Source organism: Pundamilia nyererei, unplaced genomic scaffold (genome assembly GCF_000239375.1).
Source record: "Pundamilia nyererei isolate P.nyererei 1_Seehausen unplaced genomic scaffold, PunNye1.0 scaffold00042, whole genome shotgun sequence".
NCBI classification, from domain to species: domain Eukaryota; kingdom Metazoa; phylum Chordata; class Actinopteri; order Cichliformes; family Cichlidae; genus Pundamilia; species Pundamilia nyererei.
In genome coordinates this window covers 1,285,135-1,299,010 of record NW_005187443.1, presented here as the reverse complement: position 1 = coordinate 1,299,010, position 13,876 = coordinate 1,285,135, and the positions used below count along the sequence as shown (strand labels likewise).

Genomic DNA, 13,876 nt, shown 5'->3' with positions numbered 1-13,876 from the left:
GAGTGCAGTTAATTTTTTTTTACAAATCATACAAGGAATGACAAATTCTAATAGTCATAAACTTTATCATGGTGGACCATTGGCATGTGGATCCCAGATCTATAAATTGGATAAAATTAACTCTGCAGCCAAAAATGATATACAAAACCCTGTTGTTTATTATGCTGTCTTTTCTCCAGGGCTTGGTGATAGAACGAATTGGCAGGAAGCCCCTTCTCATATTTGGTTTCTTTTCCATGGCCGTGTTCTTCAGCCTACTCACAGTTTTTCTTAATTTCCAGGTAAGCCACACTTCCTGTCCTTTATACTAGACATACAATATCTGAAGAGGCAACATAAAAATATATTCTGAGAAAACATGGATTTTAACACAGTTGCAAATCTCAAACTTCTAAAATTCATCAAAATTCTATAAATGTACATATATTTATATTTAAAAAAAAGCACTTTTATTATGAAACATTTTTTGCATCATTCAGTATCATTAAAATCTTGAACTGTAATTACTTATTAGCAAAACTTTTACAATGCAAAATATTTAAATACCACACAGTACAGCAGCTGTAATATATAACAAAATACTGATTATGTCACTTGCTCTCTCTGATTCCTTTCAGGATAGAGTGTCATGGATGCCGTACCTCAGTTACGTCTGCATACTCGCTGTGATTGCCTCCTTTTGCTCTGGACCAGGTAAAACTACTCACATATTCTGTTTCGATCAAAGTAAACACCCTGCAAGCAGATTATCTTAATAATCTGTGTCTGTAATTCAGTGAAGTACTGTACCTGTTGTATAATCAATGTGACTTTCCCCAACTCCGGCCTGGAATGATTGGCATCGCAAAGTAAGCTCCTGTCATATATTAGCATACTAAAAAAGGAGCCATACAGTATACAGTGTATGTCATTGTCCTGCAAATGTGACAGTGTCCACGGCAGGTCTTGTGCAAGTTTGACTTTAAGTTTCAAGGTGAAGCTATTCCTGTCATCACACATGCTCATCCTTGTGCAGTAATATCTCCAGGGAGCATTCACCCAGTAAAGTGTCTCAGTGTCTTTAGAATGAGACTGAAATTGCAGAGTAGGAGAAAATATCAAAAACCTGACACGCACACAACAGTAAGTGAAGCACATTTTATTGTTTTATTTTTTTCATACCAAAGTTCTTTAATAAAGAGGAAGAAAATGAGACAACCTTATGCTGAGACACAGACATAATGCACATAACAACACCATTAGAGTCAATCAATTCTTTTTAAGGTGCATTTTTGAGGTAATCACTGAGGAAAGGAAGATCGTTTGACTGCACAGTGATGATTTATAGCCTATTGAAACAAATGAAGCTTCTCACTACTGATGACTGGTGAATGGCTTGAGAGTGGGGGTGGAGGTGGGGTTTCACCAGAGGGATGACCCCAGTAGTGATGTGAGCCTTCCAGTGGATAAATGAGCAGCCACACCTCCTCTTAAGTCACTTCACCATGGAAACCATAGCCCAGATATTTCAAAAACAAAGATTATATTTCTCTATAAGAGCAGAGGGAGATTTTCCTGTTTGATAATGACAAAAGGCAGAGTTGTAGCTTTTATTTTTGTTTATTGTTTATTTTCTGTTTTTAGCTTCCCCTTTCATTGAATTATAATTTTATTTCTTCAAATATATGATTTTTTTCTTAATCTTTGAATCTTTGAATCTTGAAAGCCTTCTTTCTTGTCTCTCTGTCTCTTGAAGCTGCTTTCTTGGTATTGTTTTTTATATCTGAATGTTTCTTTCTTTCATTTTCCTCTTTTTCCAATTTGTAGTTTGATAAGGCCAGCATTCAAAATGCTTTGTCAAATGTCATTTTCATTTTCTAATGCTGAAATATTTCTTTGCGTTGTACTTGTAAGAGAACAAAAACTAAACCTTTTTAAAAAATGAATCTTTTATTTAAATCTTTCTTTTTCTGATCCTGATTGTCCCGGATGAGCTTATTACTTTCCAAATTTGGTTGTGTTTTACTTCACTTCCTTTCTTAGTTTTTTGTATTTTAGCACCATGAACTAGTATTTGAAATATAATCAGTGCAGCTGTCACAGTTGCAACAAGTTCATAGATTTTTTTTCTTTAACCAAAATAATGTCTTGGCTCATAGGAAATCATCAGGTACAGATTTGAGTTAGTCCTTGTTTGCATTGGTGTATCTTGTGCCTTTGTAGCATCTTGTATGAAGCTCACCTGGACTGTAGTTTAGTCGTTATCGCTCTCTTACCCTGTCCTTTTTGCCATTCTGCTAAACAGAGCAATAAAAGAGATAAATAATCTCTCTGTGCTTCTTCATATGACTGTCGCAGACAGTTATCCAGCTTTCACAGTGTCAACGTAACATTCAAAACATGCAGGAATGACACACTTTGGGTGCTTGTACAGTACTTGTTAGGGTTTAGTGGTGCGATGGGATATTTTAGAGGAAGCTGAATGAGCCTCAGACAGCGCAGTTACTCAGTGTGAGATCAGGGGAGTGACTTTATTGGATTCCCTGTTTGCACTGTCCTAGAAAGTGCTGTCACAAGGACTAATAGCCAATTTGGCATAGGCTTCAGTTTCTTCACTGTGTCTCAGGGTTCACATTTAGAAGAACAAAATTTGGCAGACATATTTGATGGCTTTTAAGTTCACTTCCATCACTCATGGAGATTTTTATAGACGACATTAGAATAGATTAAAACTGTGATCGGTGGAAGGTTAATTTACTGCTAGCAGTTGCCCTCTGCAGCAGTCTTGTTACACGGGAGAATGCAACAGAATAGACTTAACTGGGTTTTGTAGCAGTACACTCAAACAACACTGTGACACCCTTTGGTTATTACAGTCCACCACATAAATAATTATATTTTTTGTTAATTGAATATTGGTATGTTTTATCGTTTAAAATAGTGATGTATCTAAAACAATAGCTCAGCGCTGGTTTAGTTAATGCTCTGTAAAAATATCATGTTTTCATAGTGTGGTTGCTTATGGAACTAAAACATATTCCCTCAACTGGATATTAGTGCTGTCAAATAGAAAACGATGGACTGGAAGATGGTAAAAGGGCAAAGTGTAAAACTGCAGTCAAGTGAAAATGTTAATTACATTTATAAGTTATAATGTAAGTAACATTTTTAATTGTAACCAGTTGTTTATTATTGCTAAACTCTCATGAAATCTGGCCAAGCATGTATCCATATGGCACCACTGCAGTAAATTACTGGCGCCAATAAAATCGATGTAACAGGAGGTCGTCAATTAAAGAAAGGAAAGGACGAAGCTTTGATTAGCTCGCATCAAATTATTACCACCGCTCTGTGTGACAGCGTTCTACATTTTACAGCATTTAAAATGTTTCTTTAGGGTAACTTATAAAAATTAATTAGCTGTAATTACTGTACATGGCAGCAAAATTAAGACATACAGAGATAATAAAATGATATGTTATGTGTCACTATATAATACATAATTATCTTGTCCTTACCAAAGGTAAAATTATTCAGTGACAAACTCACACGACCAGCAACACGAGACACTGTTTCATTATGTGTCGAATAAAAACTAAGCCACAATGCAGAGTGTGTGAAAATAGTACACCACATGATTGTCACTGTAGAACCACCTTTAGCAGCAATAAGCCGAAGTAATCATTTTCTGTATGAACTCATCAGTGTCTCATTGGTCAACTGTTCTTTACAGTGTTGTTTCAGTTCATTCACGTTCTGTCCTGTTCCATGACTCAAGAGTCTTGTTGTTTTTATGTTGCCTTGATACATAAAACCTTGGGTCTGAAAGAAGGCCTACTTTCTTTTTTATTGTGATTGTGTTGCTCTATGAATTTGGCATTTTGTCCTCAAACTTTATAACAATTCTTGAACAATACAGGTGATAATTAAATATTTGATTCTGGCTTCTTTTTATCAAGAATAACTGTAACATATTTTCAGGAGAGGACAGGACAACAACAAAATGTGCAGATTCAGTCTGAACTGAAACGAAGTTACGGATTTTACAAAGTCCTCCAACACCTGCTCATTACAGCAAACACATATGTCCACACACCTTGTTTGGTACAAACTACTGAATGTGCTGTTTTTGACATATTACTTCTAATAGTGACAGACAGCTGTCGAAGCTTCAGGAAGAGAAAAGAATATGCACATTTTTCACACGTAGACAGATGTTCAGATGATTGACAGGTGAAACTGCTGTCTGTTGAGCAAATCCATTCTTGTGGTGTACACTGAAGCTGTTGTGGAGCATCCTTGATGCAGATATGTCTAGTCAAGATTTACTGGGTCTTTTCATAGCTGCAGGCTGTATATTGAATCACTGTATACGTTCATGAAGCTAATGATTTGTGCAGCTGTCACCATAGGGACAGCGATTATACATTGAAGTGCAAGGGTACTGAAATAGAAGCATTCGAGTACTGCAGTATAGCTCCACACCACTCCTTTTTTAAATTTCTTCTAGCAGGCTGACACTCTCACCTCAACTGGAAATTGCTGATTCTCTCTTTTTGTCGCCCGTGTTGAGTGTTGAGCCCATGTCAGAAACCACTCCTGAGCTGTTTCTAAACCCATTTAACTGTGCCTCCTATTTTTGTAAACGAATAATACTGCATAGTCTATAACAAACTTACGCCGCATCCCATCACTGCTTCCATCCCTACACTCTGCATGGAGAACAAGTTGAGAGCTGTCATTTCGAAGCAGAAGCAAGTCAATAAATAGTATCTTCCTAAAATATATCTTTATTTTATAGAGTCCTGGGATTGCAATTCCTTTTATCTTGCCAAAAAGTAAATAGCTTTAATGCTGTTGTCACTGTTTCCTGTGGGACAGCAGAGATAAATGCAACCCCAAAGTGTAGTGAAGTGTTTGTTAGTTTGGAATATTGTCTTTTCCCCCACGGCACTGGTGTTTCTTTCAGTGGTTGTGACATATTCTTCATTATTTTTCATTTATGTGGGTACTTATGTTATATGTCATGAATCTAAAGGTATATGATTTGAGTGGTAGTGCCGAATTGTAAATCCACATAATAAATGTCCTGTGAATCTCGGGTTCAAATCCAAATCTAAATCCAGTTTATTTATATAGCACGTTTAAAAACAAAACGTTTGCCCAAAGTGTTGTACAGAAACACAGGTTGGATCCAACTCATTAATGATCTTTGTGGGTCTAAGCCAGGGGTGGGCAACTCCAGGCCTCGAGGGCCGGTGTCCTGCAGGTTTTAGATGTGTCCTTGAACCAACACAGCTAATTTAAATGGCTAAATGACCTCCTCAACATGTCCTTAAGTTCTCCAGAGGCTGGTAATGAACTAATCCTGTGATTCAGGTGTGTTGACCCAGGGTCATATCTAAATCCTGTGGGACACCGGCCCTCGAGGCCTGGACTTGCCCACCCCTGGTCTAGGCCAATACTTTATTTTCACAAAACCTTCTAAAATTAATTATTACTTTTAAGTAATTACTTTTAAATGAGCTCTACTGGATTTGTAGTACTAAACAGTATAACAGATATCTCATTCCAACCCGATGTCACGACAAAGCCTGAAACAGACACGCTGGTCCACTGTGTCCATTTCAGGCTTTGCCTGTCCAAAATGTGAAATGGACACGCAAGCAGAAGTTGTAGGAACAGCAGAGGGTAATATTTTATTTTGAGCCAACATGAAAATAATCACAGGAAAGCATTTAAACAGACATAACACATTTACATGTATGTACATATAAACATATATACATATAAACCGCCTAGCTTAATTGATTCTGACAATTTACAGACCCTGGGATGTACTTCATAAGTTTTTTGCTCACTACCAACTTTATGGCTTTAAATATATTATCTGCCCCTATTTGTAATGCAATTTCTGCATGGGTGTCCATTTTACATTTTGGAGAGGCAAAGCAAAATGTGAAATAGACCTGCTGGTCCACTGTGTCCATTTCACGTTTTGTCGTGGGTTGCTCAATCGAGGGAGGAATATCCTCAGCTTGCATCCTGCTGAATATTCACTGCAGCGACGCCTGCTTCATGGGCCTGCAGCTCTTTGTGATAGCACTGACTCAGTTGCATGTGAAGTGTTGCTCCACAGCACGAATCACTTGGCTTTAATTTAAATCTAAACTGTAGAGTTGTCGTATCTCATATGATTTTTTTTGTGCATTTTTTTTTCTTTAAGGAGATAATTTGCTCAGCTGTAGCAAAAATCAATCAGCTAGTGGAGCCTCTGTGCATTTTGATTCGTCAGTGCAGCACCTTGAAGGCAACATCCAAAGTTTGGATACATTGGCCAAAATAGCTGTCTTCCTGCTTACTGTGAAATAAATTTGCCACTTTTTGGAGTCAGCCCTAACGTCTGACAGAAATTATTGAAAGTTTAGTACCAAATTATTTTAATGTGACAGAAACTCATCCATTTTCTTAACTGCTTATCCAAATCAAGATTGCGGGGTAGGGCTGGAAGCGATTCCAGCTGTCATTTGATGAGATGTGGGGTGAATATTGGACAGGTCCCCAGTCTATCGCAAGGCTGAAACAGACAGATGTACTCACATTCACACCTACAGTAAAACCAATTTAGGCTCACCTATTAATGTAATAAGCATGTCTGTGGAGTATCTGGAGAGAATCCATACAGGCACATGGTGAACGTGGAATTTGAATTTGTTGGATTCAAACCGAGCCCCCCTGCAAACCCAGCCTGCAGACAGAGGTTTCTCCTGCTCTGTAAAGAGTTTCAAATCTAATTTGGAAGAAGTTCTTGAAATCAATATTTTCAGCACGTGCTCATTTCACAGCTGAACAATTAAATCAGTTTATGCTGGTGAGTCACTTCTCATGTAAAGCGGGGATTATTCTGCCGCCGAGGATAAAAATAAGCATTTCACAGTCAAGCTGTCACCGTTTGCACCTAGATGTGTGCATTGTTATTTTGGTCGGTTTGTTGTGTAACTTTGCAGCTTTTCTTTCATATTGCACTATTGACATACCACTGAGAGACGAGCATGTAAAAGAAACAAACCCAAACTAAGCACTTTCTGTATGGTACAAACTCATCTCTCATCCTCTTTATTTCTCCCTGTCTCAGTTCCCTGATGACTTCTCTTTAGTGAACAGCCTGGAGATGAAGTTTGTGATCTAACAAATAAAAGTTCTTCTAATCCTCAACAATAGAGCACAAGGGCAAGGGATCAATGTAGGCTGAACTCACAGAAAGTGTCACTTTGAGGAAAATGCAGAATTGATCTCTAGAGGAGAAGATGCTAACAAAGCGCTTTAAAAAAAAAAAGGACTGTGGTGGGCAGAGTCAGTTAAACAGAATTAAAAATAAGCATGTGGCTATTCTTTGAGCTTAGTTATCTTCAGAAGAAGAACTCATTTATTTTACTCTTGATTAGGGATGGTGCTGTTTTTTTGGGGTTTTTTTTTAGCTTTTTCACAGGGAAGCATTGTAATTGAACACTGGAATTACTAAAATGTTCAGTAAGGAGAAAGTTTTAAAAAGCTACTCCCAGTCATGGCTGTGAGCTGCTGCAAACAAACATTTTACAACTTTGACAAGTTTTTCTTTCTAGTAATGTGTTACTTTCATGCAGTCAACTTTTTGCTGGTTGGTTACATGTAACTGCGATCTTGTCCTGCTCCTGACCAGTGACCATCCGCTTACTATTTTAATGTATTTTAATGACGCTAATCAGAAGTAATAATGATATAATCATTTTACCTCTCATCCATAAAAGGTTGATGACCTATAGCTGTCCCCATGCCAGGCCAGCATGCGACAAGTTTGTGAATACAATAGCTTGAGCAGAAGGCAGTAACAATTTTGCAAATGAATACTAGAAATGCATCTACTAAAAGTCTCGGAAGAGTGAGAATCCCAGTGACCTTGACCTCAAAGTCAGAGGGCAACTTTTTAAAAAATCTTCTAGGATTTTCTAATTTAAACCAAATGTACATCTACTAGAAGGCTGAGTGGTAGCACTGGCCCGTGAGAGTTTGAGAACATTCATTATAGGTAGGTGGCTGAAGAAAACTTTTAATTAGATTGTAGAATATTGTGCTCACTTTACACAAACATAATCCAGTGGAGAGTCCTTGAATCCTTTTGTTCCCCAAATCAGCTGACCACATTGATGGCACACAGTGATTTCTTTCAACATTAACATATTAATATTGATCACGTTGCTCCTTTGACATTTTATCTGTTGGTCAGAATGGAAGTATTCAATCACTGCAGGAGCAAGTAAACAAACCCACGTGTTGTAGGAGAGTTTTCTTTGTGGGATAAAATGCAAATGACATTCTTTTGTGCACCACAGTGCAAATCTGCCTGGAGGCGATTATGGAAAAGCATTGAAGCAGTCGCTATAGATAAACATTGTTCAGCGATAAAAGGAAAATAATTGGTGTTCCCTGTCATATTACACTAGACCCCTTATTGTCCAAGTGTAAATTGTGTATTTACATAAAAATGGCTCTGTGCACATTTTTCACTGGCAGACAACTTAAGTGAAATGTTTGTGCAAAATTACTGAACACATATAAGGGTTGTACGACCAAGAGTGACACCTTATTCTATTAGTGAAGTGAAGTGAAATATATACTGCTTTCAGCTGCTTTAATGTGAACAGGAGCTAAGAATCAGAGTTCCTCTTAGCCAAAAACCAAACCTAGGGCATACCTGCATCTTTCAAAGCCAGCACAACTGCCCCTGCTGGCTCTGCCAGATTCGATACACCAATCAGAACCACGGTGATCTCTTTTGTTTTCTTTTTCAAAAACAAAGAGTATCTAATTTGACAGAAGCAGCGACCCAGTGCAAGATGTGGCTCCACAGCCACAGCCCAGCAGCACTCTTCTTCAGAGCAGGGCTTGTGTGAGTATGGCTAGTAATAGAGTAGTACTGCTACTTTGAGAGTGAAGGACACTCAATTTGGCTACAACATTAAGGATTCTCTATGTGTAGTTCCCTTCGCAATCGTGGTGGTGTGTGGGTGGTGAAATACTGTTATTATTTATATCACTGGAGCTTTGGTGGAGTGTAAATTAAATCACAGTCGTAAAGATTTTCAATTGCATTGGAATTCAGCTAAAAGCTATTTGAATAAATAATCGGCAGTTGTGGTCTGAGCCTGACTTGTATTGTTATTTTAGTACAATTGAATAATTTTCTGGGAGTTGCAAAACAAACACATTTAGGTCACATCAGTTCCATTCACATAAATCAGATTTAAAACAAAAGAGTTTCTTTTTGGAAAGTTATGGATTTTTGCAGTCAATCGTCCATTTGTCGATATAAGTGAGGGAAAGACAAAAAGATGGTTGCAAAGTGCTACAGACAGGCCACGACAGAGGAGACTGAAATCCACTGAACAAGATGAATCACCTTTCACCTGAGAATCTGGACATAAACATGTTGGGCCACCCGGCTTGCTGTTGTGAGAGGTGGCAAGTAATGAGAGACACCAGGGGTAAGATGGGAATGCTTCCTGACAAGAGTGGCATGCGCTTTCTCTTTAGGAGCCACGAGCAAAAACACACAGAAACCGAAGTGATAAGAGCAGCGTCTCTGTGGAGTGAACTCACACCAAGGGGAAACTTAATGATGCGTGGCAGGCGGAGAAAAAAATGATTAGAAGAGCAAAAGAAATGAAGGAAGAAGTAAAGTCTTATGGATTTATGAGTCTGTGAGGGAAATGGTCTCTGCATGTGAAATTATATGCGTGTGGGTGCGTCTGTCATTTTTGTGTTTATCATCTCTTGTCATTTATTGTGTCTTCTCAGTACACAGAGGCAGAGTTTCTACTTTTTTTTAATATCCCAGTCTTGCTGTACAGTATGTCGTTTGACTAATTTGTCATTTAGCCTCATGAATTAACACTTAAATCAACCCTCACAGTTGCATTTAGCATAAAAATATAAATCATGATCATAAGTTGCTGTAGTTTGCAGTAGAGCCCTGATTGTTGTAATTTCTTTCTTAGCTTCAGAAATATTTCTTTGCATCCCAAGGCTGATGTCTCCTGTGAGGATCGTTTGCACTTTGTAATATTCCACCCATGGATACAGTGCCCGGTTTCTGAAAAGCAGGAAACAATGTTTTGTTCACATAGATGTGGTATTGATCTTCTGCCAGGAGCTCGTCCTCGGCTGTCTTTTGGGTCCTGAATGTGAAGAAGAGAACACTTGAAATGCCTTTGCTTCTGGATTCATAACTGTCTCTGCATTACCAGCCGGAAGAGGTTTTCCTATTGTTGGAAACATGAATGGTGTCATGGATCAGGAATCCTTTGAGATGGCACATGAATTCCTTTGTCAATGCGAGCTCTGTGTGGACTCAGCATTGTGTGTCCTGCAAACAGTCTCCTGTAATAATAATATAATAATTGCAATCCTGACTTTTCCCCTTCACTCCAAAGTTAACGCTGACATGTTGGTAAGCCTCTCGTTTCTGCCCAAAGATTAAGCATCAACTCACCAGTTAGCATGTTTCTAGTCAGGGCCACCGGTTTGTGCCATGACTCTGCTTGCTCCTGGGCAAAAATGGCCTCGCCTCTCTCCTCTGGACTCATCTACAATATATTCAAGCTGAGAGAGCAATTGACCTGGAAATTCCTCAGCTGTTTTTTTTTCCTGCTGTGGGCAGAATATGAGCTTAACTCCCCGCAGTTCACTCTCACAGACATCTTTCTCTTTTAGTGTCAGAAAAGCCTTAGAGTAAACACAGCGAACTGGGTAATACAACAGCTGTGGAGTTAGTCAAATGCTGATGCTCGGCCAGTTTTTTTTTCTTTTCGCCAGAATACACTGAGTTAAAAATATCTTTTGATCTTCATTGAATAGCAGAAGCAGCCTCCACGTTTTTGAAGAGTTATTTTAGTGACATTTTACTTGCTACTCTTTTGTGTTAGATAAAAGAACGATGTCACAGATGCCACTTACTGACTCCAAACCAGGCTCTTAATGGTGTCATGACCCACGCCTGGATGGAAATTACTTTAAGAAACTAATCCAAAGTAATTATCTCATATTTATGATGACTTTTTATTGTGCATAATGCAGTACAGTCAGCCAGCTAGTAATTATTTTTAAACTGCCCAAAATTAATGAATGAGCCAAGATGGATAGTGAACATAAGAGATGATTAAAAGATGTTTTCTGGATGACACACAAAATACATGCTAGTCACTCTGTGCTGTGTGTTAGCAAGCACTGCAGTGTTTTGAGTCAAAAGCTGTTGCCTGCATCCCAACATGAGTATGATAATTCTATGCTACTGATGATTAGCATGTAAATGTGCAATATATTTACCATATTAAACTCTTTTAATGTCCTACTTTCCATTAAATTAGGACATTTTCATCTTTTTTAAGTCAAAGATTATTTTCTATCTAGCTACAGAGTATTAAGTAATGTTTACTACCACCTGTGTTTAAATGTCAAAATGGCTGCTTGGAAAAAGCCCACCCTGAAACTACAGCAAATGCAACAAATTTTGTCTCAATTCATCAACCAGAGGGTGAAAGAATATGAGGTGATTGTAACGACCAGTAACTCGAGCTTTTGCAGTCATGTTCCCAGTAACTGCTGTCAACCTCCAGCAGCCAGTTACATCTAGCATCCAGTGGTTGCCAGATGATTGTGGATGTTTCTAAGCCCAGTTGACTGGGGTCCAAAACAGTGGACAGATTAGTGTTGCATTGTTTGTGGTCACATACCTGCAAATAGCTTGACAAAACTGCAGTGATGTGTTGAGGTCCATGACAGCCTTACTTTATAAGTCTCATCTGATTATGTGAAGCTGAGCCGGTAATAGATATGTGCATTTCTGTGGCGTGCAAAGAAAAGCAGAAACATCCTAGTAATTTTGTGAGCTTTGACAGTTTTTTCTCAGTCATGTAACATTTTAGACGACGTCTACATTTCTTGTCATATCAGCGAGAAAAATAATCTTTCCCTTTAGTTGCTTTTTAAAAAAAAAAAAAGTTATCCCTGCAGATGGTCTCCATAAATGTTCTGCTATAACCTTTAACAAACTCACAAGGATTAAAATGTTTTAGCCAAGATTTTATAAAGTCACAATTAGTAAATGAATACCAGACTTCATTTTACTTTAGTCCTCAGAACAACTCAGAACTGCTCAGCAGTACATCAGTTTAAGTAGTGGTGCTGCTTTTCAAACTCCACAGTGATGTGCTTAAATATTAAGTGGAAATGTTAAAAACTGGTACTTTAACAGTCTAACTCTAAACGCATCTACTGGCATTAATGATGATTTTCTGAGCACGATTATCTTTTACTTCTAAATCCATTAAATACTTGGACGTTTCTGAATATACCGCAAAATATGACACCCTTGCTGTGCCCTTGCTGGGCACCATTCTGCTACTGTGACAGTATTATCCCATTATGTAATTAGTGTGTGAACTGTTGTTAGATAATATTAGAAACATAGATACAACAAACGGAGAGCAATCGAGTAAGCCACATGAGTTATGACAAGGTCACACAGGATTTTTCTTAGCTCAGAATATACCATTAGGGGTGACTACGCACATAACCAAGATTGTTCCAGGAACAGCAGTGTCTCTGGGACCTGTGCATAATTTAAAATCAACTATAACCATCTCATAAACAATAATGCTGATTATGCTTTTGTAAATGAAACAAAACTATATGTATGAAAAATGAAAACTCCAGCGTTGGCATAAAACACTGATTGATAAATATTTAAGTTGATTTAAAACAAAAAGATCTGTCACAACTAATTGTGGGTGAGAGAGAAAGAAAACCACTTGCCTCTAGTGAGGCCTTCTTGTATTTGTTTTACTCTGCAGCTCTGCCTGCCTGAGGCACAACAGATCAAGGGTCTGGCACTAGTAGCGCGTAACCAGTCCACTGACATCGCAGCAGGTCAAGCTGAAACAGAAGGACAGTGCAACAGTTCCTGTCACAAATCCAACCCATTTTTTGGTCTGATCTGCTCTGTGATTTTATATCATTCAGGCCTGATTTAATTCATGTTTTTTAATTAAACCTTTTGTTTTCTGTCACAAATGATCTCTTAATTATTAAATAGCTTTAATTGCATTCTGTCATACTAGCAGATAAATGCTAATTATTTAATAATACACTTAAACACGCCATCCATTAGTAAGCAAGTGAATAGCAAAGCTACAGCATTGGTTCTGAGATTTGTATTTGGATGTATATCTTTTGAAATTTCTTCTTCCATTTGTATGGTTTTGATGTACGCTACAATAAACACTGGAACAATGCACATGTCATATTTTTGCATGAACACGAACGTGTCAGAATGCTGTAATGTATGCATGCATTGCCCACCAGCTGCGAGTCCCTCAGTGTGAACGTGTTGTAATCCAAACAATTGTATGTTTTAATGCAGAAAACATTTGCCAGTATAATTTTGATAAATGCAATTCCCTCTAGCAGGAATCTCCCCCGTACATTTTTTTTAAATTTTATCATGTATATACGCGGTTGGATATTAATCGTTAACATAAATAGGCCATACAGTAAAAATGTGTCTGCACAGGTCATAAAGACGGATGTTTCCAGAGAAAAGGGCTTTGACATTTAGGTAAAACTAGCACATAGATGGTAGCATGCCGTCTCCTCCACAAACTTATGCTGCTGGCCGTATAACATGAATAGCCCAATTAAATGGCTGTCCTTGGCAAATCCTCAACCACTTAATTAACTGAAGTTAAATTGTTTTTTTGGTTTTTTTTGTTTGTTTTTTTTGGCCTGTCCCGTTTGGCTCTTTTGTCATCAGAATTGTTGTCTAAAGGCAAAGAAAGATGCCCAACGGATTTACTTTACCAAA

At 38.0% G+C, this 13,876-nt stretch overlaps 1 protein-coding gene across 1 annotated transcript in view; it reads left to right on the top strand.

The window, feature by feature from the left end:
• The window catches only part of slc2a9l2 (solute carrier family 2 member 9, like 2), a 90,859-nt gene that overhangs the window by 54,539 nt on the left and 22,444 nt on the right, over positions 1-13,876 (top strand). Inside the window, exons 9-10 of the mRNA XM_005731391.1 lie at positions 180-281; positions 618-693. Of these exons, the coding sequence (XP_005731448.1) occupies positions 180-281; positions 618-693 (178 nt within the window). The remainder of the gene's footprint in view (positions 1-179; positions 282-617; positions 694-13,876) is intronic.